Genomic DNA, 26,829 nt, shown 5'->3' with positions numbered 1-26,829 from the left:
TACAAAGAGCTAAATTCTCTGTCCATTAATGATGATGATGGAATTTCCCATTAGAAATAACAGGTGAGCCCCAATCCTGAGATTTAGAGAAGCAGCATGGCTTAGTGCCAGGAGCACAGGCTTGAGAGTCCGAGGTTGTGGGTTCGAATCCCAGCTCTGCCATTTATCAGCTGTGTGACTTTGGGCAAGTCACTTAACTTCTCTGTGCCTCAGTTACCTCATTTGTAAAATGTGGATTAAGACTGTGAGCCCCACAATCAACCTGATTACCTTGTATCTACGCCAGTGCCTGGAACAGTGCTTGACACATAGTAAATGCTGAACAAAATACCATCATTATTTTCTCAGGACTGAGAACTCGCACGAAGAAATTGATTAGAGTGTCAGTGGGCCTGGAATGCCTTTACCAGTCTCTCATCCTGTCACTTATGTTTCCACTGGGGCTCAGAGTAAAAGGAGTGAAGACCTGGACAGGGTGGAGCACATTATGATGTGTATGCGTGGTCTTAATCCCCTTAGTCACAAGTTAAAGACAACGAGAAATGGCTTTGCCTCTTAGAAATCAGCAGACAAAAAGGATACATTGCTAGGATTTATGACAATTCTCCTTGAGTCAAAGCTCCCACTTTTAGCTCCAAAGTCCCTTGTCTGAACCTCGGCAGGAAAATGGTCCTCAAAAGTGATTAATAATCATCTCCAGATAGGTTTCAAATTCCATGGCCTCCTGTGAAAAATTTTCACCTACCAAACTCCACCCGACAACTCCCTCTCACTATTCCCCATGGTTTAAGAGTAATAAAATGTAAGTGATGGGTCTGGAAGTTGGAGGGCCTGGGTTCTAATCCCAGCTCAGCCACTTGTTTGCTGTGTGACCTTGGGCAAGTCACTCAACTTCTCCATGCCTCAGTTATCTCACCTGTAAAATGGGGATTAAAACTGTGAGCCCCAAGTGGGACACAGCTGTGTCCAACCTGATTAGCTTGTATCCACCCCAGGGCTTAGGACAGTGTTTGGCACATAGTAAGTGCTTAAAAAGAATCCTTAAAAGAAAATACAGCCAAATTTAGCTAGTGTGATACAAAAACATTCAATTCTACGATAATACAACCAAAAAAGTAATGAAAATATTAAATTATTTTTGTTCTGGTTTCTTTTAGCCTTAGCAACTTATTTCCTTTGGATCTGAGTCATGGAAATACATGTTATTTTGCATATTTGGTTTTACCGGAAGCAATATGAGGGCTATCAAGAATACACATTTCACGGCATTCTGCACTGCTATTTAAATCTTTCCTTGCATCTACATCTCTTTCAAATAAGCTGTGCCATAACAGCATATACGCAATCCTTTATCTCTTAAAATTTATCATGAGGAGAAATTGCTCTTTCTTAAACTAATAAGCTGTAGGAAAAAGTCAACTTCTTATTCATTCATTCATGCATTCAATGGTATTTAAGGAGTGCCTACTGGGTGCAAAGTACTATAGTAAATGCTAGGAAAAATAACATGTATACTTCTCGAAACTGTAAGCTCCTTGTGGGCAGGGAATGTGTCTACCAACTCTGTTGTAGTGTACTCTCCTGAGTGCTTAGTACAGCATACAGTAAGCTGTCAATAAAAAGAAGGGGAAGAGTATTTAAGGGGGGAGATGAAACAGGAAAAACAGGAAAACCACATAAAAAGACAAGGACAACAATGTGTGCAGTAAGATGCAGAATATGGTGGCTAAATGAACAGCTTCATTATCTTCACCACCTAGATAGGACTATCTCAGGTTTCCACAATCACAACAGCCACAGTCAAGGCTAAAGCCATCCCACCCCCAGTATTCTAAAAGTTCAGAAGGCATGCTGTCACTTCAATCTCACCCTACCATGCTGGAACAAGGCAGGAAGAGTGACTTTTCTTCCATGGAGTCACTTCACAGCTTGTTGATGACAATCCTACTCTGCACACCAACTGCCAGTGGCTAAATATCCTGTAAGGATCGGCACACTTCTTAGCCGTATTCAGTTTCCCTTTTGTCTGCCTGAAGGTTAACTCTCCTTGGCAGCCTCTCTTTCCCCTGCATGAGAGTTGTTATGAAAAGGCCTGTTGACACGCAAGGAACTATTATAACATGTCACTTGAATGATTTCCCATCATTCCTATTTATTCCACAATGAAACAGGAGTGTGAGATGTCAAGGAAAAGATTCTAATTCAAGATTTTTCTCCAATGCTTCAGTTTGCCTTCAAAACAAAGGTCATAGCAAAGAAACAGGTTGAGATTTACTCTCAATGTTTGAAGAGTGCTTTGAGATCCATATAAGTGAGTTTTGAGGATTTAAAGTGCCCATGTTTCTTTCCCCAATAGTATTTTCTAGAACAAAAGTTATCTCACTTACTTGGTACATTTCCTCTTTCCCAACTTTCCCAGTCCTCCTCCATTTCAAACAAGTTTCATTAAATATCAAAACACTGAGGAATTCATTCTCTTCTGAGAGGTAAAAGAAAAAAAAATAAAGGAAACATCACCACTTGGTTCCAAACAATACACTTATAAATGGTTCTATGCTCTAGAACTTCTTTACTACATACAACTCAGTCCAGTATACAGAGTTATGGTTTAGCTATTCCCTGAGCAAAGAGGCATAGAGAAACACAACTCTGCTATGCGGAAAAAATGAAATTAATTACACACAAGGGAGTAAACCATCAAAGCACTTTTCTACAACCCTAAGGATGGAATATTTTTAATCTAGAGGAAATACAAAAGCAGGAAGGCCAGAGGGGAAGACTTGATCTCCCTGATCACTGAGCTGAGTGTGACACAGAAACTACTCAGTCATATTTGCTTAATTTGCTGCATTATTGAGCAGTTTTGTTTAATGTTTTCTTTTACTGAATGATTAAGTAGTTTCTGTGACACAGTCCAGGTAGAGAAAGCCTTCTCCTCTGGCCTTCGGAAATGTATCTTTCTAATAGACTGTAAGCTCCTTGTGGGCAGGGAACATGCCTACCAACCTGGTTATACTGTGCACTCCTAAGTACAGTGCTCTGCAGAGAGTAAGTTCTCAATAAAAATAATTGATTGATAGATTGGAAACACATCTTGGAAAAAAGTATTTTCATTCCTCTTGTGGGTCCCTTTCTCTTAGTTCACCCTCACTCCCACCAAGGAGCTAATCCCCTCCCACAGCTTTAACCACCACCTCTCTGCAAATGACTCCCAAATCGACCCCAGACTAGCCCTGACCTCTCATCTCCTCTGGAATCCTACATTTCTTCCAACCTCCAGAACATCTCTGTTTGGATGGCCCAACGCCACCTCAAGCTCAACACATCCAAAGCTGAACTCCTCATCTTCCTTCCCAAATCCTCTTTTCCACCTAACTTTCCCACCATCCTCCCAGCATCTCAAACCCATAACCATGGAATTATCTTTGACGACTCCTGCTCTTTCAAGCCCCATATTTAGTCTGTCTCCAAATCCTGTTGGTTCTCCCTCCACAACATTTCAAGAATCCAGCCTTTCTTCTCCCTGCAAACTGCCACCACGTTGGTTTGGGAGACTGTCATAATCCAAAGTAACTGCTGCTCATTTCCCTGCCTCGAGTCTTTCCCCTCTTCACTCTGCAGCCTGGATCATTCTTCTCAAACATTGTTCTGGGAACTGAACTGCCAATGGTTCCTCATTCCTCTCTGCGTCAAGCAGAAACTCCCGATCGTCGGCTTTACGGTACTCAATCAGCTCTCCGCGTACTTGTTTTCCTCTCTTCTCCCACTACACCCCAGCTCACTTGCTTCCTTCCCCTCGAGCCAACCTATTCACTATGCCTCTTTCCCATCTCTCCCACCTCCGGTCTACTTAATTGAAGTGGTATGTTTTTCTGAACAATATTAAATACGTTGAGATATATGGGGCTGATTCCCAGCGCTTATATTGTTAGAACACTTATTCCTTGCATTACGTCCGCCCAGAATTTTGATTATCTTGTAAATTTAGTAGTGGTAGTAGTAGAAGTAGCAGCACTAGCAGTATGACTATTACATTATTACACTGTATTCATCTTTCAAATACCTCTCTCTAATGTCCCATTTTATCTTACTGGCCCTTTCATCAGATGAGACCTCACTCTATTCAGCTCTGGTTTTTCAGTCCATTCCCTGTCTAAACAGTGATCACATTTTACATTGAAAAGAGGCCAAGGCTGACACCCAGGTTAGAGGCTCTACCACATAGGATAGTAGGGCCTGATTTCAGAAACAACCATTCAGATTTCCTCCCTGGGGTCCAGCCCATCTACTTGGTATGTTAAATTCTAAACTACCCTAGCACCTAGCACTCCTTATTACTGGCCATTTTCACCCCTGGATCCAGGACAAATGGGCTTGTTTACTTTATGAGACTGCTCCTGACAGCCAAGGGGCGGGGCAGGGGTGAGGGGAGAGGAGAAGGCTACTTACCAGCTGTTTGGATCATGATGGAAACTGGCACCAAAATCCCAGGAGAGACATTAGTGATGTTCACAGTGTAATTGGTACCCTGGCACAGATCTAAGCAAACCTCTGGAGCCTCACTCTCTGTGGTGAGATTAAACATCTCTTCATGAAGGAATTCTTTTTGACCCCAACATCGCCCTTGCACATTTATCTTTGAAAGGAAAAACATGGGGGAAAGATTCAGCTCACCAGAGGATTACAATGTTTAAAACATACAATGGGAGAGGGGACATATTTAGAGGAACTCATGGATTTTCGGGAGTCCAGTTTCCCTTCCGTTGCCTTGTGACATGCAAATCTATTGAACTCGAGGAGACAACGCCTGAGCTTATTAATGATGAACCTGACTGGACTGCCTGATACAGCTTAAACACCCTGAGAACAAGTAATAAATGTCAGTTGATTCCAGTGAAATGTCATCTACACCCCACAGATCATATTGTGTTACTTTCTATATGGCTAAACTCAATAAAACTACATAAGGTATATAATAATGATTGTGGCATGTATTAAGTTCTCTCTATGTAGTTTCTAAGCACTGGGGCAGATTCAAGTTAGGTTGGCCACAGTCCCTGTTCCACATGGGACTCACAGTCCAAGAGGGAGTTCTTGAATCCCCATTTTGCAGATGAGGAAATGGAGGCACAGGGAAGCGATAGTCACGCCGCAGGTAAGTGGCAGAGACAGTAGTAGAACCCAGTTGTCCTTATTAGAAGAAGACGCTACTCATGGCGAAGCCCACAGTCCCGCCCACGTTGTGTTGAACTTAATATTTGCAGTACTGGGTTTTCTCTTTGGCCTCCTCGTCTCTCTTTCCAGATGAAGCTTTTGCTCAGAAGAGCCACTCCCTTCTTGTTTTACCGTGCCCTTAAAACATTTCCTCGGCCCTCCTGGCATTGAGTTTCCCAATTTCTGCTCTCTGTACAGCAGCTGTTTGGGTATCCTGCTGTTACTCATTCTCACATTATTCCACCCATTGTAATTGGGTTAAGATGAGCACAACTTCGACGCTAAGAAGCTGACTACGTTCCAGAACTTCAAGGTTGTGGTGCTGAAGGAAAAGTGGCATCTACCTGGGGCAAAGGAAGTACACTGATTAGAATCCCCCAATTATGCCAAGAAATCAGACACCTGGCCTCTTCCTGAAGTCGGAGTGTGGAGGGAACTAGAGGCATTTCTCCTATCCAGCCTTGGATTTTCTGCATAGCTCCTGAAGGGCTCCTAAAATCCCCATTTTAGTGACGTGTTAATAATAATAATGGTGGCATTTGTTAAGCACCGCAATGTACCAAACACTGTTCCAGGGTAGATACCGGGGGTGTCCTTAGCAATGTCACCCCTTTGCAATTCACCTATCAGTTGCCACCCAAACCTGGCCCAGAAGTTACTGCATTTCCACTGATGAATCCGCATGAAAACTCTTATCTTATTGTTGGGGAAAACAATGAGATCCCAGGAAACAGGAGAAGAGGGACTCTCAGATCATTCCTAGTCCAACAATAGCTGTATCTGTTGGCATTTCCCTCTCCCCCTTTCCATTTTTAGATTGGGAGCCCCCACCAAGGAACAGGGACTATACCTTATTCCTACTTGTATATTCTCTCCCAGTGCTTAGTACAATGCTCTGCACTGTAGAGAAGCAGCGTGGCTAAGAGAAGCAGCATGGCTCAGTGGAAAGAGCACGGGCTTTGGAGTCAGAGATCATGGGTTCAAATCCTGGCTCTGCCAATTGCCAGCTGTGTGACTTTGGGCGAGTCACTTAACTTCTCTGTGCCTCAGTTACCTCATCTGTAAAATGGGGATTAAGACTGTGAGCCCCCCGAGGGACAACCTGATCACCTTGTAACCTCCCGAGCACTTATAACAGTGCTTTGCACATAGTAAGCACTTAATAAATGCCATTATTATTATTATTATCCAATAAGTGCTCAATAAATACTATTCCTATTACTACAACTACAGTAGCTTCAGAGGCTGCTGAAAAGTTCCTCCAAAGATTCTCACAGACACAAGTTGCCCGTTGTGGGCAGGGACCGTCTCTATGTGTTGCCAACTTGTACTTCCCAAGTGCTTAGTACAGTGCTCTGCACACAGTAAGTGCTCAATAAATACAATTGAATGAATGAAAGTCGCAGTTCCATTCTAAGGCCACCCTTGGCTCAGTGGAAAGAGCCCGGGCTTGGGAGTCAGAGGTCATGGGTTCAAATCCCACCTCCGCCACTTGTCAGCTGTGTGACCTTGGGCAAGCCACTTAACTTCTCTGTGCCTCAGTTACCTCATCTGTAAAATGGGGATTAAGACTGTGAGTCCCACATGGGACAACCTGATCACCTTGTATCCCCTCAGCGCTTAGAACAGTGCTTTGCACATAGTAAGTGCTTAACAAACACCATCGTTATTAAATCTCCCTCAAAGAGTAGTTAGTCAATCGTACTTATTGAGCTCTTACTGTGTGCACAGCACTGTACCCAGCACTTGGGAGAGTACAATATAATAATAAACAGACACATTCCCTGACCGCAATGAACTTACAGTCTAGAGGGGGAGATAATGTAAATAAATAATTAAATTCCAGATATGTACATAAGTGCTGTGGGGCTGGGAGAGGGGGGGATGATTAGAAGGAGCAAGTCAGGGCAAGGCAGAAGGGAGTCAGAAAAGAGGAAAGGAGGGCTTAGTCAAAATATTGAAAGACATTTGCCCTTAAAAAAAAGTTAAGTGATTTGTGACCCTCAGGATCTCTGAGCTGAATTTTCTTCTATGATAAAAATAATCCCACACTATGCTGACCTCCAGCTCAACTCAGCCTGTGTGGAATACCTGCTCTCAGGGACAAACACTTTACTAATTAAAAGAAGCAAAACAACCACGCAACTCACCTTGAATTGACCTCATGTTTGAATAATAGATTTGAGAAGGGAACAAACCCTGATTTTTCAAAATATGAGACGCATTGCAGTCTAGTAAAAAAAGAGCAGGGGCCTGAGAGTCAGAAGACCTGGGTTCTAATCCTAGCTCTGCCACTTGTCTGTTGTGTGACCTTGGGCAAATCACTTCACTGTGCCTCAGTTACCTCATCTGTAAAATGGGGATTAAAGCTGTGAGTCCCAAGTGGGACCTGGACTGTATCTAACGTAATTATCCTGTATCTACCTCAGCGCTTAATACAGTGCCTGGCACATAGTAAGCATTTAAGTACCATAAAAATATTAAGTAGCAGTAAAATTGTGCAATGAAAGGAGATAGAATCCTTCCTTAATTGGATTTAAGCTCTAACATTCTACCATTCTGCACACAGAGGGAGGGGAAAAGGGTTATCAGACTTACCATATATACCTCCTTCCTGTCTGATCTTCTAGTACTTTTCCTCCATCTCACACAGGTGTAATTAAACACGGATACATCACTGATTGCGGCCTTCCCTGGTGATTAAAAAAGGACAAATTAGTCAGAAAAGATCTCTCTTGGGAGTAGAAGAGAGAATTCCAAACTGTGATTATTGCGGCAAGCCACTGGATGACACTATTGGTCCAGAAAACTCATGATGAGGGAAATCTGATGGAGCCAGGGGCTGAAATATCCATCCTAATGTGAGTCATTCATGTAAAACTCACTTCCTCTCCTCAGCCTACCTGATGACAAATCACCATACTTTTCTGGTTTGGGCATTTCTGAAAGCCAGGAGGCTGTGGGATACTGCACTGCAGATGGACGATTACCTAAATTATTCAATCAATAGTATTTATTGGGTACTTACGCCATGCAGAGCACTGTACTAGAAGCTTGGAGGAGTCCAAATAGAATTGAAAGGCATGACCCCTCCCCTCAAGGAGCTAACAATCTAAGAGGGGAGATAGAAACTAAAAGAAATTACAGGTAGGGGGAAGTCAAGGATTTTTTTCCAGTTTTTCAACACTGAAAATCCTCTTCCTCCAGAAATCTGAGCCTGTGGTCAGCCCAGTAATAACATCACTCTGTTCCAGGAATCAAAACCACCACACTTATAGCCTCTCTAGCTAAATAAGTATGCTCAACCAGGAATACTCAGACATTCCTTTTAGCCCTTGTCTATCTCACCGCCGACCCCTTATCCATCCTGGCCTGGAATTCCATCCCTCTTCATATCCTACAGACCACCACTTCCCCCACCTTCAAAGCCCTACTAAAATTCTATCTCCTTCAAGACACCTTCCCTGACTAACCTCTCATCTCTCCACCCTATTCTCCTTTCTTTCTGCGTCACCTGGCTTTTTTTTTTTCCAGGACTCCATACGCAGAAAATCTGTAATCCAGGGCTGGATGAGTCAGATTCTCTCAAGGCCTAAATTTTCAGTGGTGTCCAGCTTATTCCCAAAGAGTTGTTGAGTGATTGACCAAGGTACTATTTAGTGCCTGGAGATGGAAGCTATTAAGTAGCACCTTTGGGGGCCTGATAGGCATTGTTGATAAATACATTAACTCTAACAACTAAAGAGTAACTGAGGCACAAGCAGAATTTCACTCCTTTAAGCTATAAAAGTTAATATCCTGCCGGCGGAAGGCACCAGACTACCAAACCCAGAGAATAGAGTGGAGAGGACAAGAGCACTGTCTAGAATTGGTCAGTTTTTTCACTCACTCACATAGCAACCACAGTAATAGTATTTATTAACCTCCTTCTGGAAGAAAAGCACTAAACACCGGGAAGGAAATTTGCTGATGAGAATTAGCATGGTCCCTGTCCCTCCAGGGCCTCACTGTCTAAGAATAAGGGAGGAGAGAGATTTGGCATCTAACACTTAAGGAAAGATGAAACAATAAAAACACAATAACAGCATAAAAGACAAGGGTAGTGAGAATCACGAAAAAAGCAATAGTCTAGAAGGGATTCGGATTCTAGTCCCAGTTCTGCCACTGGCCTGCTCTGTGACCTTAGACAACTCACTTAACTTCACTGGTCCTCAGTTTCCTCATCAGCAAAATGGGTATAAGCTACACTGTGAGCCCCTTGTCTGATATGATAATCTTCTATCTACCCCAGCAAGCAGAGGCCTGTCCACTCCATTCCATGACTACCTTGGGCAGTGGCTAGTGAGTGGGAGGCCATCTGCTACACGTCAAAAGTCACCTGTGCTGGGCAGCAGCGGCACGGGAGAGAGTCGAGGGCGGAGACTCAAGATTACTGTGCAGAAGGAGGCGATGGTAAACCACTTTCGGATTTTTACCAAGAAAACTCTAATGGATACACTACCAGAGCTATCGCTGATGGAAGTGGGGCGTTCTGGGAGAGATGCGTCCATGGCGTCGCTATGGACGACTCGACGACCTAAGACAAATCTACCCCAGAGTATAGCACAGTGCGAGGCATATAGTAAGTGCCTAAAAAGTACCATTATTGTCACTATTCTCAAAGGGAGCAGGGAACAATAAGCCCTATATTGTATGGGTCATCCCTTTTTTAGCCAATTCAATAGTAATGATAATCATATTTACTGGGAGCTTACTGAGTGCATAGCACTATAATAATCTCCTGGGAGATAAAACAGAAACCCAAGGCAATTTGTCTTCACATGTCCTAGGACCTCTATGAAATCAGTATGGGATGCACTTGGTCTCACAAATTTTTTTAAATAAAATTAATGGGTCTGTGTGGAGTCAGTTCTGCCTTCAACTTTGAAACTTATGTTCTGCAGAACTCTTAACATGTAATAAATGCTACACCATTATCTGAGCCGCAACTCTTCCTGCCTTCTGGAAAACCTAGAGAAAGTGAGCTGGAGGGAAGAGAGAAGGAGGATGTTGGAGATTTCAGATTGTTCTGTTTCATTTGTAATTTATTGTTTTTAGTCAAACATTCTTATTGCTCTACGTATCTGGCTTCCCTTTCTTAGAAGTGAACCCCATATCTGATCTATCTCGTATTTTCCCCCACACAAGTACACAGTACCAGTAGGTACTGGTAAATGTTGTTACTACTAATACTACTATTACTGCTACTACTACCATTGTTATTACTACTAATAATAATTGAGATATTTCATTCAATAATATTTATTGAGCACTTACTGTGTGCAAAGCACTGCATTAAGCACTTGGGAGAGTACAACACAATACAAGAGTACAATACCACAACAAACAGACACTCCCCGCCCAAAATGAGCTCACAGTCTATTTGTTAAGTGTTTACTATGTGTCAAGAGCTGTATTAAGTGCTGGGGTAAATACAAGATAATTAGGTCCCACAATCAAAGTAGGAGGGAGAACAGGTATTGAATCCCCATTTTGCAGGTAAGGGGACTGAGACACAGAGAAGTGAATAATAATAATAATAATAATAATAACAATGGCATTTGTTAAGCGCTTACTATGTGACAAGCACTGTTTTAAACTCTGGGGTAGATACAAGGTAATCAGGTTGTCCCACAAAAGGCTCACAGTCTTAACCCCCGTTTTACAGATAAGGTAACTGAGGTACGGAGAAGTTGAGTGGCTTGCCCAAGGTCACACAGCAGACAAGTGGCAGAGCCGGGATTGGAACCCACATCCCCTAACTCCTAAGCCCAGGCTCTTTCCAGAAACTCTTCCGATACACCCAAGGGAAGAATGAGGAAGGTAAACGCAGGCACGTTGAGGACAGTTCAGGACAGTTCAAATGACTTTTCTAACTCCTCCCACTGACTGGAGCCCATCATGAGCAGAAAAGTATTTCATTTTCTCCCCACACAACTCTACTCCCCAGGAGTGACTTGCCCAAGGTCACACAGCAGATAAGTGGCACAGCAGGAATTAGAACCCAGGTCCTCTGACCCGCAAACCCATGCTATTACTACTACTGAGAGGTAGTACAAGCCACAGGGCAAATTCTAGCAGCGAGAATGTCACTAACACGCACACTTAAGGCCACTAACAGGCTATTTACCAGGCTCCTCCAATTCAGAAAAAGAAGTTTAGAAGCAAAATGATCTCAATTCCCATTTCACTTTAAAAGAGAGGGAGTTCATCCTCCTGGAGCTCCGCTCCTACCTCACTGAGCATTGTTTAAAAACAAGAATATGCCACCTCATCTAGCTTCTCCTCCGAATAGTGGTTAAAATGAACAGCCAACAATATTTTGATTCACTCCTTTCCTCAGGAAAAACAAACATTAGCATTTTCTTCCCCATCTCCCCTATTGCTTTTTCACTGTAACAACTGCAAATGACACAGTGCAGATACCATCTGCTACAAGTTTGTGCCATTCATTCTCGAGAACGAGAACCAGAATTCCAGAAAACAATACAGCATTTCAAAAACAGTTTATGCACTTCTAGAGGGTGATGGAGAGATGTCAGTAATATTTTCTCTGACCCTTCTCTTAAAGAACCAACTGTATCCATGTTTTATTCAAAGACAGTTTATGGACTTATTTAGGGTGATGGAAAGATGTCAGTAATATTTTCTCTGACCCTTATCTTAAAGAACCAACTGTATCTATGTTTTACTATCAAAAAGAAAGCAGAGCTGTGGGAGTACAAATATGTATATCCCTTATGCTTTCTTTTTTTTTCAGCTCAAATGTTGTTTGATATGAAGCAGTGACTGTGATGGAGACAGCTATACCAGTACAGCAGCGGTTGTGGCAGAGCATCTTAAAAGAGCTTTCAGTAGACATCATTATCTTGTTAAGAGACAGGCGCTAATCATGCAACGTGGCTGGATAGAGCAGGTAAGGTGAGTGCTCTCTGCTCCAGCCAAGGTATTACTGTTAGGAAAGCCAGTGTAGTAATCATCAATCTTATACTTATTAACTAAGGTTATAAACATAAAGAGCAAAATTAACTCCTCTAAATGAAAGCCAGGAGTAGTCGTACCAAATGTGAATCACATCTCTTTGATCTAAGAGGAACTGGCTTACCAAACCCAGAGTCCCTGCCAGGATTTTCCCAGATGACTACAGCGGTTACCCAATATTCAGGTGTCTGGAGTTACCAGTCTGAAGTGGTCTTTTACAAAATAATTCAGATAAATTAGCTCCTAGGCAAGATGGGGAAACTAGTATCACTGAAGAATAATTGTGGTGCTTTTTAAGCAATTATTCTGTGCCAAGCACTGTAGTGAGTACTGGAGAAGATACAAAATAATCAGATTGGACACAGTCCCCATCCCGCATGGGCCTCATAATCTAAGTACAAGGAAGAACAGTTCTTGAATCTCCATTTTACAGATGAGGAAACTGAGGCAAAGAGAAGTTAAGGGGCTTTTCCAAGGTCAATCAATCAATAAATCATATCTATTGAGTGCTCACTGTGTGCAGAGCACTGTACTAAGCACTTGGGAGAGTACGGTGTAAGAAAGGGTTAGTCGACCCTTTCCCTGCCCACAACGAGCTTACGGTCTAGAGGGTGAGACAGATATTAAAAGAAATTAGGGATAGATACATAAGTGCTGTGGGGCTGAGGGTGGGGTGAATACAGGGTACAAATCCAAGTGCAAGGGGTGGGAGAAGAAGAAATGAGGGCTTAGTTAGGGAAGCCTCTTGGAGGAAATGTTTTTGTAATAAGGCTTTTAGGATGGGGAGAGTGCTCATCTGTTGAATATGAAGTGGGAGGGACTTCCAGGCCAGAGGCAGGACACGGGAGAGGGGCTGGCAGTGAAATAGACAAGATTGAGACTGAGAAGGTTGGCATTAGAAGAGTGAAGCTAGTGTGCTATGTTGTAGTGGGAAAGCAGCAAAATAGGGTAGGCGGGGCAAGGTGATTGAGGTGAGGAATTTCCGTTCGATAAAGAGGTGGATGGGCAACCACTGGACTTTCTTCAGGAGTGATGAGAGATGGACTGAATGGTTTTGTACAAAAATGACTTGGTGTCAGAGTGAAGTATGGAATGGAGTGGGGAGAGACAGGAGACAAGGAGGCTGAAGGAGAACTCAAGGTGGGATAGGATATATGCTTGGATCAACATAGTAGCAGTTTGGATGGACAGGAAAGGGCAGATTTTAGTGATGTTGTGAAGGTAGAACCAACAGGATTTGGTGACCAATCTAATATGTGGGTTCAATGAGAGCGATAAATTGAAGATAGTGCCACGGTTATGGGCTTGTGAGACAGAGGGTGGTGACGTTGTCTAGAGTGATGGAAAAGTCAGCGGAAGGATGACAGGGCTTGGGTGAGAAGATGTGGGGTTATTTTCTGAGCATGTTAAGTTTGAGGTGTCATCAGGACATCCAGGAGGAAATGCGAGATTACAGAGAAAGAAAAGTTCAGGGCTGAAGATGCAGAACTGGGAATCATCTACATAGAGCAAATGAGTTCTCCAAGGGAGTGGGAGTAGATGGAGAAAAGAAGGGGACACACAGCAGGCAAGTGGTAGAAACCAGGTCCTCTGACTCTCAGTCCCTTTCCTCTTCCACGAGAGAGCTTCCCACATGGCACAGAGACCAAGTTAATTGCCTTTGTAATTGAACTCATCTTAAAGTTAGCAGAAAATAAATAGTAGGTGCCAACTTTTCATTTTGAGTATGGGGACAAAAATCAGTCTATCAATGATATTTATTGAACACTTACTATCTGCAGCACATTGTACTAAACTCCTGGGAAAGTACGTTATAATAGAAGATACATGTGATACCTATAGTTGACACTGTCAACTATCCACTTCTGGAAGCGTTATCCAACCTGTCAGTTCAACCTTCTTCACAACATCGCTAAAATCCACGCTTTCCGCTCCATCCAATCTGCTACCCTGTTAATCCAAGCATTTATCCTATCCCGCCTAGATTACTCTATCAGTCTCCTTGCTGACCTCCCTGCCTCCAGTCTCTCGCCAGTCCAGTCCATACTTCACTCTGCGGCCCAGATCATTTTTCTATAAAAAAGGCCGTGTTTCTCCACTCCTCAAGAAACTCCGGTGGTTGCCTATCCACCTCCACATCAAACAGAAACTCCTTACCATGGGCTTTCAAGTACCTAATCACTCAGCTCCTTCCTACCTCACCTCACTACAACCCAGCCCAAACACTTGACTCCTCTAATGCTAACCTTCTCACTGTGCCTCGATCTCGTCTATCTCGCTGCTGATCGCTCACCCACGTTTTGCCTCTGGCCTGTAATGCCCTCCCTCTTCATATCCGACAGATAATTACTCTCCCCTGGCTTCAAAGCATTATTGAAGGCACATTTCCTCCAAGAGGTCTTCTCTAAGCCCTCTTTTCCTTTTCTTCCATTCCCTTCTGCGTCGCCCTGACTTGCTCCCTTTATTCACCCCCATCCCAGCTCCACGGCACTTATATATGCATCTGTAATTGCATTTATTTATATTAATGTCTGTCTCCCCTCTACACTGTAAGCTCGTTGTCGGCAGGGAACGTGCCTGTGATATTGTTATATGGTACTCTCCCAAGCACTTAGTACAATGCTCTGCACACAGTAAGTGCTCAATAAATACAATTGACTGTCTGAGTCATAAGCTCCCGTGACTTGTTAGAGACCTGAGTTGAGTGAAGCTTGGCAGCAATCAATCAGTGGTAATATTCAGTGCTCACTGTGTGCAGAGTACTATAGTAAGCACTTGGGAGAGTACAATGCAACAGACTTGGTGGACACCATCTCTGCCCTCAAGGAACTTACAATCAAACTGGGGAGTTAGGTATTAATATAAATTACAAGTAGGGGAAGCAACATGGACATAAGTGCTGTTGGGGTGGGGATGAGGTGTCACAGTACTTAGGGGTACAGACCAACATGCATAGGTGATGCAGAAGGAAAATAGTATAGGGTGTGAGAGATCAGTCAGGGATTAGCTGCGAGTAGACCTTGGGTAATTCACTTCTCTGTGCCTCAGTTACCTCATCTGTAAAATGAGGATTGAAACTGTGAGCCCCACCTGGGACAGGAACTGTGTCCAACCCGATCTGCTTGAATCCACCCCAGCACTTAGTACAGTGCCTGGCACCCAGTAAGCACTCAAAAAATACTGTTATTGTTATTATTACTATTATTATTATTCCTAGCAACCGTTCTGGCAGCTGCATTTTTAGGGTCCCCCATTGTAGGAGCTGAAAAAATAATAGTATTTTTCCACCAAGATTTGGGGGATGAGTTATAAGCTGGTAGGTGAGAGAGTTTAAGGATAAGACAAGGTGGAAGGTGCCAGTGTCAAAGGGTGGGTGGGAAACCGTAAACTTGATTACAAAGGAACAGCTATGCTGATATTAGTACTACTTGCCTAAGCCTTTTTTCATTTTATTATTGTTTTTGTCGAATTTCATAGGCATTTATTAACCCTTTCCCTCTCCAGCCCAGGGCCCAGCCTGGACTGGCTGCCAGCACCCCATTCTTGAGAAAGAAACCCAGTGTGGAGTCAGAGCAGAAAGTGGACCAGGTAAATGCCTCTCTCTGGTGTCTCTCTCTTCTCTCTCCCTCCTTTGAATATCTGGAAGCAGTATGACCTGGTGGAAAGAGCCCAGGCTTGGGAGGCAGAAGACCTGGGTTCGAATCCAGGTTCTACCACTTGTCTACTGTGTGACCTTAACTGCTCTGTGCCTCAGTTTCCTTATCTGTAAGATGGGGATTCAATACCTGTTCTCTCTTTGACTGAGCCCTTTGTGAGACAGGGATTGTGTCCAACTTGATTATCTTCTCCCCCTTTAGACTGTAAATTTGTTATGGGCAGGGATCGTGTCTGTTAATTCTGCTGTACTGTACTCTCCCAAGCCCTTAGTACAGTATGCTACACATAGTAAGTGCTCAAGAAATACCATTGATTGATTGATGTACCACAGCACTTACTACAGTGCCTGGCACATAATAGGCACTTAAATACCACAATTACTTTGATCTGCTGGGTGACCTTTTCAAGCCACTTAACCTCTCTGGGCCTCAGTTTCCTTAAAGGTAAAATAGGGATTGGATCTCTCTCCCCGACAGACTGAGAGCCCAACGTGTGACTGGCCTGATTATTTTGTATCTACTACAGTACTGAGCAGGTATTAAGTGCTCAACAAATACCACAATTATTATTATCTCCCAGGTTTTGGCACCATCAATTTCCTGTCTTTTTGTCTCACCCCCTACAAGAGCAGTCCCCTGGAAAAGTTGGCACCCATGAAAAGGGACAACCGTCACCTTCACTCTCACGGTGGTGGAAAATTTGGAATAAACAATTCAATCTAGTTTGTCCCTAAATAACAAAGTGTACAGAAAAAGAGAGATAGGCCTGCGAGGAGAGGATAACAGACAAGAGAGAATTTAGAGGATGGGGGAGGAGAGGGGTAGAAATCTGAGCAAGCATCCACAGAAAGAAGTATTCTAAACACAGATCCAGAAGCTACCATCATCAGAGAAAAATATGCATTGCTCCAAGCTTGAACTACAGAACAATTGCCCAAATAATTGGCTGAAATGAAATTTAACAAAATCTGGAATGAGTCTGTAGAAGAACCATTACAGAATAATCATAACAATCTGTGAGATTAGTCCTTCTCTGGCTTTCTTTCTTCAAATCCAAGATGTGGAAGGAACCAGTGAAAACAGTTGCAGCTGGAGTCCCAGCCTCGCTAAAGGTGGCACTGATGATGTTCATTATAATTAGCAGTTCCAAAACATGTTTGCGCTTCAAAAACGCTTGACAAGCATCAACTAATTAATATGTCACTATCCCCCATGCAGATCCACCGGTCTTAAGCACAGAGCATGACTACTCTCTGAATCCCAGTAAATTCCAGAGGAGGCTGAAGCAGTCATCTCTGTTCCCACCTGAGCAGCTGCCTGGGCTCCAAAGACCAGGCTGAAGAAGTCGGAGGTAGGAGCACAAGCTGAGACTAAAACCCTGACCTTTGGATTCCCAGCTCTCTAATCGGGGCTCGCTTCGGATATTTGATGGAGCCGGGGTTTGGGAAAAGGGAGTAGTCCCTTTCCCTAAGGTAGCATTTTATGGAATAAAAGTAATGATGGTATTTGTTAAGCGCTTACTATGTGCCAGGTACTGTACTAAGCGCTGGGGTGGATACAAGCAAATCGGGTTGGACACAGTCCCCGTCCTGGATGCGGCTCACAGTCTTAATCCCCATTTTACAGATGAAGTAATTGAGACCCAGAGAAGTTAAATGACTTGCCCAAGGCCATACAGCAGACAAGGGGTGGAATGGGCATTGGAACGCATGACCTTCTAACTCCCAGGCCTGTGTTCTAGCCACTATGCCATGCTGCTTCCCAAGTCCTCAAGTCCAACTGAACTTAAAATCTCTGGGGAGACCACAGATCCTCCCTCTTTGGCTCCAGAGTCACTGCACCTCGCTCCCAGATGATTCCATACCTTTTAAGCACTTGGCATACACAGACAATTGTATTTATTGAGGGCTTCCTGTATGCAGAGCGCTAAACTAAGCACTTGGGACAGTACAAGAGAGTTGGGAGACACCTTCCCTGTCCACAACGAGCTCACAATCTAGAGGGGGAGATAGACATTAATAGAAATATAATATTTAAGTGCCCTACAGCACTTATGTACATATCTGGAATTTCTTTTAATGTCTGTTACCCTCTCTAGACTAAGCTCCCTATGGGCAGGGAATGTTTCTTCCAACTGTGCACACGGGTAAGCGCTCAATAAATTCCAGTGTTTGATTGATTCCGACCCAGGCAGAGGGAAGCTGGCTGCTTTCAAATTTTCTACCACAGCCACTCTGTCTGATGCAGTACCTGGAAGCAGTTGTTTCACTCACTTTCCGCCTAATCCGGCCCCGCCTCTAAGATGAGGCAGCCTACCAAAATATAGGAAAACAGTTTTACCCCCCAATAAATCTGGAAAGGTTTTAGGCTTTTTGTTATCTATCGCCACATAGAAGACTTTGCCCACTTCAGGGAACACAGAGCGTGCTTTTGCTCCAACTAAAGAAGTATCAGGGTCAGCTCTATGACCACTTCAGGGAACGCAGAGCGTGCTTTTGCTCCAAATAAAAGAGTATCAGGGTCAGCTCTAACATCATCCCTCAGAACATGAGGCTCAGGTTGGCTTTGCTTTTCAGGATTTTCTGTGAGCTGAGGTCACAGAAGCCCTGACTGGAATATAGTCCGCACCTGTACATACTAGAGTGCTTTCCATCCAGACACCCTCCTCTGTGCAAAGTGAAGAATTCGTCCCTCCAGTGCTTTCAAAGCCATCTTGACAGGCATAGTGCACCACACTTCCCACACTGGAACTGTGATTCCACATCAGGTCAGCATGCTGGATAACAGGAGGAGCCCCACAGTTTAGCTCTGCAACAGAAAACCAAACACTCTTATTTTCAGGGAGAGCAGGTGAGGGGAAGAGAGGAAAGAGAGAAATTGTGAGCTCAGTTTTCTCAAGCCTGCATTTCCAAACTGACAGCTTAATCGATTGGTATCTAATTATGAAGACAATTGAAATGTTAGGAGCAAATCATTCTTCTGTTTTCCAGCTTGGCTGTATGCTTAATTGCCGGATCTGTATTTCAAATTACTCTAGAGTGCATAATAGTTTTTACAGGGTTTTTATCACCTTTACAAATCAAATAAACACTTTCTTACCTACAGCCTCTGCCACTGGGCCCCAAGATTTTCTTCCCATCCCCCATGAAATATGAATCGAGTCAATTGATATTATTTCATGAGTGCCTACTATACTTGGGTGGAACTAGAGACAGGTGGTGGCAGGTAACGATAATAGTAATAATAATTATGGTATTTGTCAAGCACTTACTATGTGCCAAGCACTCTTCTAAGCACTGGGTAAGGTAGAGTGGGCAGAGAGCAGCGAGAGATGATACAGCTGGGTTAAAATCAAGGGGGCAGGAAAAGCAGAAGCTTCCGGAAGGTCTGTAGTTGGCCCTGATTGAAGATAAACTCCTGGAACTGCTGTTCTTGACTTGTCCAAGGTTTTTAGATGGGACTGTGACACTCTGCCCCTCCCCTAGCCCCTCCCCATTGTCGGCCCTTTCTTTGATCGCCAGCAGCTGCAACTCCCCATTTTCCATTTCACTCCTCTCCCCCCGGCCCTGTTAAGTTTCAGGTGCTGGAAGGATATACGTGTTGAGATTCACTCCATCGTATTTATTGAGCGCTTACTGTGTGAGAGCACTGTACTAAGCCCTTGGGAAGTACAAGTTGGCAACATATAGAGACGGTCCCTACCCAACAACGGGTTCACAGTCTAGAAGGGGGAGACAGACAACAAAACAAAATATATTAACAAAATAAAATAAATAGAATAGTAAATATGTACAAGTAAAATAGAGTAATAAATCTGTTGAGATGACCTGGAGGTAAAAGGGAATAGAAGATGTAAAGCTGATAAGAGGTTGGAGCTTGTGAATAATAATAATAATAGTGGTATTTATTAAGCACTTACTATATGCCAGGCACTGTTCTAAGCACTGGGGTAGATACAAGATAATAGGGTTGGACACAGTCCCTATCCCACAAAGGGCTCAGTCTTTATCCCCGTTTTACAGAGAAGAGAACGAAATGAAGTGGCTTGCCCAAGGTCACAAAGCAGACAAGTGCTGGAGCTGGAATTATTCATTCATTCAATCGTATTTATTGAGCGCTTACGGTGTGCAGAGCACTGTACTAAGCGCTTGAACTAAGCGCTTAGAACGCATGACCTGACTCCCAGGGCCGTGCTCTATCCACTAGTCTATGCTGCTGGATTTGGGATTCATGCTCACAGAGGTGGTAGCAGAAAGCACGTGAGTGCAAAAGGAGAAAAGGGGAGAAACCAAAATTCAGCCTTATAGGACATTAATAGCTAGGGATTAAGAAATGTGCGACCTTGGGCAAGTCAGTTCATTGCTCTGGGCCTCAGTTACCTCATCTGTAAACTGGGGATTGAGACTGTGAGTTCCACATGGGACAGGAACTGTAGCCAACTTGATTGGCTTGTATCTACCCCAGTGCTTAGCACGTAGTTAGTGCTTGACAAATGCCATAATTATTATTCATTCATTCATTCACACATTCAATCGTATTTATTGAGTGCTTACTGTGTGCAGAGCACTGTATTAAGCACTTCGGAAGTACAAGTCGGCACCATATAGAGACTGTCCCTACCCAACAGCAGGCTCGCAGTCTAGAAATTATTACTAGAGAATGAGAGATTGATGAAAAGCAGTAAAAGAAGGATGGGAGTATGGGTTTTTAAATGGTGAGGGGTTAGAGGGTCCAGGCAAAAGTACAGAGGAGGAGTTAGTGAGCAGGATGGAAACTTTTGCTGGCGAAAAAGTTAGAAAAGAGAAGGATGTGGACACTGAGGTGGCAATGACAGCCCTAAAGAAAATACACCTCCAATGTCAGATTCAGTTGGACTTTTATTTTAAATCACTTTTGCACTAAATTATATCATTGAGCTTGAAATTTCAGCATCAATTATTTGAATAGTGTGATCAAATGAATCAAGAGAATTTTATTGCAATTACTCTGAAAAATGTAGTCAAAGAATACATCCTCAGGAGTAATTTATTAACCTCATCTATGGTGCTAATTAGGTTATTATTACCAAATAGTTCATTTTCTTTCAAAAACACAGAAAAGGTTTTCTGACATTTTGTAAATTATTCTGAAGCCATATCGGTATTTTTCTCAATTAAATGACTGTTGATTAACTGCACATTTCCTTGAGATCTCAGTCACCTGAAAGACTCAATTAAGTAAAGGCATATTTCCATTCAACAGAAAAAAAAAAAACAGTCTCCATGGGGATTCAAGGCCTTACCCTTCTCTCTTCTATCCCAGCTAACAAGACTATCTTCCCCACTTCTACCTGGAATAATAATTAATGATAATTGTGGTATTTGTTAAGCACTTACTGTGTACCAGGCACTGTACTAAGCACTGGTGTGGGTATAAGCAAATCGGGTTGGACACGGTCCCTAACCGACATGGGGCTCCCAGTCTCTATCCCCATTTTACAGATGAGGTAACTGAGGCACAGTGAAGTGACTTGCCCAAGGTCACACAGCAACAAGTGGCAGAGCCAAGATTAGAAGCCCCAGCCTTCTGACTCCCAAGCCCGTGCTCTTTCTGCTACGCCGTGCTGCTTCGCATGGCTTCTCATGAAAGCCAAGGGCTCCCACCATTCCCACCTGGGGAATTCCAGTCCCGGGAGCGGAATAATGACAATTGTGGTACTTGTTAGGCACTTACTATGTGCCAGGCACTGTACTGAGAATTTTTGGAATTGACTGAACCACAGGGGAGGGAGCAGTAGGTATTCACCAGGCTGCCCTAAAGATCCATATAGGACAACCTGATCACCTTGTAACCTCCCCAGCGCTTAGAACAGTGCTTTGCACACAGTAAGTGCTTAATAAATGCCATTATTATTATTATTAGTAGTAGTAGTAGTAGTATTATCCATAGCCCAACTGATTTCTAGATTTTGTTTGATCGTTGACAGTTGAATCTTTCAATTTGAACGTTTGATTGGGTTTGTCTTTCACTTTAATAATGAACGCTCTGAGGGCAGGTAGCAGGTCTAATAATTTCTCTGTAGCTACTCGAATGCCTAGTATATTGTTTTGTGCCAAACAGAATTTTACTTCAATTACAATGAAAAAGGTCTCAGCACAAATATGTGCTCAGTAAATACTTTTGGATGATGACAATTTAAAAAAATCACAATGCGTATATTTCTAAAAGTTAACAGCCTGTGATTGAGGGGTGAGTGATACATAAACCAAACACAATAGGAATTTTACCAGCCTATCTCCCGCATTCCTTCTTGTTGTGGAGAATGTTGTTTGGGGGTGGAGGGTTGAGGTTTGAGTTTCAAATTAAGAAAGGATGCTTGCCTTAACAAATGTAAATGATCAAACTTTAAGCTGAACTTTTCAGAAAAATCAAAATAATAGTAAGAAATAACATTTCCTGTATTGTCAGAACAGGAACTACGCAATATTGTATCTAGGATGCTGTCCTCATGCTCATGGATATTAAAATACGACTGACGATGATGCTTACAAAAGTCAGAATTCAGATATCAGGTAGGTTCTTTTATTTCCTTTTGAATATTGCTCAACAAATGATGTACTCCTTTTATTATATTTCTCCTCTCACCCCCTAGCCCACTAAAACATGGCCTGGAGCCGGGGCCCAGAAGGCTCTCAGAGGAAATGACAGGTGGAAATAGCCCTCTGGGATACCCCAACTGGGTTGGGGGCCGGGGGGCAGCGGGGAATCCCCCCATTAATAATAATAATAATAATGGCATTTATTAAGTGCTTACTATGGGCAAAGCACTGTTCTAAGCACTGGGGAGGTTACAAGGTGATCAGGTTGTCCCACGGGGGGCTCTCAGTTTTAATCCCCATTTTACAGATGAGGGAATTGAGGCCCAGAGAAGTGAAGTGACTTGCCCAAAGTCACACAGCTGACAATTGGCAGAGCTGGGACTTGAACCCATGACCTCTGACTCCAAAGCCCATGCTTTTTCCACTGAGCCACGCTCCCCATTCCCACCTGGGGATGCCAGCCCGGAAGTGGAGTAATAATAATAATAATACTGATAATGATAATTGTGCTACTTTCTTTTTAATGGCATTTATTAAGCACTTACTATGTGCAAAGCACTGTTCTAAGTGCTGGAGCAGTGTTCTAAGCTACTTGTTAAGTGCTTACTATATGCCAGCCACTGTATTAAGCACTGGGGCGAGTACAACTAAATCAGGTCCCTGTCCCACATAGGGCTCACAGTCTTAATCCCCATTGTACAGATGAGGGAACTGAGACACAGAGAAGTGAGGTGACTTGCCCAAGCCCACACAGCAGACAAGTGGCAGAGCCCGGATACGAACACATGACCTTCTGACTCCCGGGCCTGTGCTCTATTCACTACGCCATGCTGGAGTAGTGGAGAGGGAGGTCCTTTCTCCTTGTTGAGGTATCAATCTGCTTAAATTCCGGTTTCAGTGTCAACAGTCAAGAAATAGAACACGATTTTCTAATGCAGCATTTGCCTATACAGTGCTCCGCACACAGTGGATGCTCAGTAAATACTAGGATTGACTGAAAGACCATCCCTCCCAGCAACTGCCATCCCCACCTTCCCTCAGAGAGGATTTAGAGAGGTAGGACCTGAAACCAGAGGGGTTGTACAACTTGCTTAAAGTAACACAGCATTACCGGAGTAGCAGTAACCAGCATCCCAGGCTCCTAGCTTCTGGCCCTGAACCTTCTGCATTCTACGACCAGGGATCGGGGTCTGAGAAGAGCAGGGGGAGAGGAGGAAGATCAGGGCAGTGTGGAAAAGGGAGGGAAAAGGAAGACTTGGGGAGAGGAAGGAATCCAAGACCAACCACCTTGTGTCCAGCGAGGAAAACGGCAGGCTGAGAGACCACCTCAGAATGTCTTCAAGAAGGTCAGGGCCCCTCTACCAGAGAGTGACAAACTCACAAGCAGCTCGCCACTTCAACTGAGGGTTGGATAGGAAGAAATGGGTGTCAGCTGCAGCAGGAGGGATTTAGGGATTTTTTTGTCGTTGTTGTTTTTGTTTTTATGGCATTTGTTAAGTGCTTACTATGTTTTAAACACTGTTCTAAGCGCTGGGGTAGATACAAATGAATTAGGCTGGAAACAGGTCCTGTCCCGCATGGGGCTCACAGTCTAAGTAGGAGGAATAACAGGAGAACTGAGGCACAGAGAAGTTAAGTGACTTGCCCAAGATTACACAGCAAGCATTTGGCAGAGCCGGGATTAGAACCCAGGTCCTCTGAATCCCAGGCCTGCACTTTTTTCCATTATTCCATTCATTCCATTTTTAGAGAAACAGTGTGGCCTATTGGATTAAGCACAGATAGAGCCTGGGAGTCAGAAGGACCTCGGTTCTAAGCCTGTCTCTGCCACTTGTCCGCCGGGTGACCATGGGAAAGTCACTTCACTTCTCTCTGCCTCAGTTCCTTCATCTATAAAATGGGGATTAAGACTGTGAGTCCCACATTGGGCCATGGACTGTGTCCAACCTGATTAGCTTGTATCTACCCCAGCCATTAGTACAGTGTCTGGCACGTAGTAAGTGCTTAACAACTGCCATGACAAAAAACACCTAACAATGACTGCATTCTTTTATCTCCAAGCAAAGGAGAAAATGGAATCTGTGTAGACACACAATCAGGATTATCCAGACCCTCAAGTAGATATGCTGGCCTAGATTATCAATCAGTGGCATTTATTGAGCACTTACCATGTGCAGAGCACAGTACCAAGCACTTGGGAGAGTACAATATAACAGAGTTGGTAGACATAATCCCTCCCCAAAGCCATTTTACCATTTTGAGGATGTAAATTATCTATTAGCTTCCTATGCCATTCAAGAAAATTGCCAACTCTCCATTTCATTTTGCGCTGGCTACGCAAAACCAAAAATAAACTCCCTATTAGGGAATCCATTTTCTTTACAGTCAACTGCAATTTATGTGTTTGAGATTTCAATAAATACTCATCCTGGTAAGGGGGCAAATGGTCTTTAAGGGGCAAAATATCACTGGGCTAAATTGTACTGACGAGGCAAACTTTTAATTCCATGTCTCCAGTCCTTCCAAGGACCTTACCAGCAATTCCGAAGAGAAATTCTGCAAAGTGACAGTGTCTTGTTATCACAAAGGGGCAAACAGTCTGATAGTGTCTGAGAAAGCTTGTGATTCTCCTGCCCCAGCCACTGTAGGGTTTATTATTGGAGACAGAAACTGCAGTCTGCAACATCTGTTCCTCTTGAAAACATCATATTATTACTGTGTCACCATCAGCAGCCTATGCATTTGCATTTTAAACACATGGTTTGCAGGGCTTTAGAACTCTAAGGGAAAAATACACTCCAGTCTGCTATCTGGTATTCAAGCTGGAAGACCTGGAAATAAGTTTGGAAAGAGAGGGGCGATAGAGCATGATAAAATATATCTTACTTTAAGAGGAAGCGCGTAAGTGGTGAAGGAAAAGGGGAATGAAAGGAAAGGGAAAAAAGAAGACAAGTGTGTTCTTAAAGTGTTCTTTGAAAATATATTAAGATTAATAAAATCATTCTTAATAATTGAAAGCTTGACTTGAAAGTAAAATCCAAAAATCCTTTATCTAGGCTGTGAATTCATTGTACTAATTTTAAATTGATTATTTAATTTCAACATATAGCACAAGATCCATGTTTTTCTATCCGCTACGATTAGGCATGATGTGATCTCTGTTCTAAATTTTGAATAATTCATTATTTTAAACTGTTATGTGTGAATCACCCTTGGAATTAAATTACTAAAATAGTAATATGAGGCTGGAGCCAAGCTGCTGACAGTAAAGTATTTTTCCATCAGAGAAGCCATAAACATAACTACAAGACTGTGCCTGGATGTCTTAATACCCACACCATAATCCCACTTAATTATTAAGCATGACATTTGTTAAGCATTTACTACTACTAATAATAATATTAGTTCAGGTATTCTTAATCACTTAGTGTGGGCCAGGCATTGTACTAAGCACTGGGGTGGATACCAGCAAATCAATCAATCAATCAATCGTATTTATTGAGCGCTTACTGTGTGCAGAGCACTGTACTAAGCGCTTGGGAAGTACAAGTTGGCAACATATAGAGACAGTCCCTACTGAACAGTGGGCTCACAGTCTAGAAATCAGGTTAGAAACAGTCCCGGTCCCACATGGGGCTCATAGTCTCAAACCCCATTTAACAGATGAGGAAACTGAGGCCCCGAGAAGTGCCTTCACAGACTGAGCCCCCTCCTTCCCCTCCCCACAGCACCTGTATATATGTTTGTACAGATTTATTACTCTAGTTATTTTACTTGTACATATTTACTATTCTATTTATTTTATTTTGTTAATATGTTTTGTTTTGTTGTCTGTCTCCCCCTTCTAGACTGTGAGCCCACTGTTGGGTAGGGACCGTCGCGATATGTTGCCAACTTGTACTTCCCAAGCGCTTAGTACAGTGCTCTGCACACAGTAAGCGCTCAATAAATACGATTGAATGAATGAATGAAAGTGAAGTGACTTGTCCAAGGTCACACAGCAGACATGGGGCAGAGCCGGGATTAGAAGCCACAACCTTCTGAATTCCAGGCCCGTTCTCTAGCCACTCCACTACTGTGTGTCAAGCACTGTTTTGAATACTAGAGTAAATAAAAGTTAATCAGGTTGGACACAGTCACAGTCTAAATAGGAGGGAGAACAGGTATTGAATCCCCATTTTACAGATGAGGAAACTGAAGCACAGAGGAGTTAAGTAACTTGCCCATGGTCACACAGCATTCCTCTGACTTCCAAGCCCACGCTCTTTCCTCTAGGCCATGCTGCTACCCAATTACATTTTTTTTCTAACACCATGGTGAGGAGGAGATGGGACACCATCTTGGGCAGATCACTTGACCTC

General features: G+C 43.2%; 1 protein-coding gene across 1 annotated transcript in view; it reads right to left on the bottom strand.

Moving 5' to 3' along the window:
* SUSD1 (sushi domain containing 1) overlaps positions 1-26,829 on the bottom strand; it is a gene marked incomplete at its 5' end in the record, with an annotated part of 124,189 nt that overhangs the window by 57,530 nt on the left and 39,830 nt on the right. Inside the window, 4 exons of the mRNA XM_038770257.1 lie at positions 2,388-2,479; positions 4,450-4,636; positions 7,813-7,907; positions 18,519-18,698. Of these exons, the coding sequence (XP_038626185.1) occupies positions 2,388-2,479; positions 4,450-4,636; positions 7,813-7,907; positions 18,519-18,698 (554 nt within the window). The remainder of the gene's footprint in view (positions 1-2,387; positions 2,480-4,449; positions 4,637-7,812; positions 7,908-18,518; positions 18,699-26,829) is intronic.

This window comes from Tachyglossus aculeatus, chromosome X3 (genome assembly GCF_015852505.1).
Source record: "Tachyglossus aculeatus isolate mTacAcu1 chromosome X3, mTacAcu1.pri, whole genome shotgun sequence".
NCBI lineage: Eukaryota > Metazoa > Chordata > Mammalia > Monotremata > Tachyglossidae > Tachyglossus > Tachyglossus aculeatus.
This window is presented reverse-complemented; position numbering and strand designations above follow the sequence as displayed.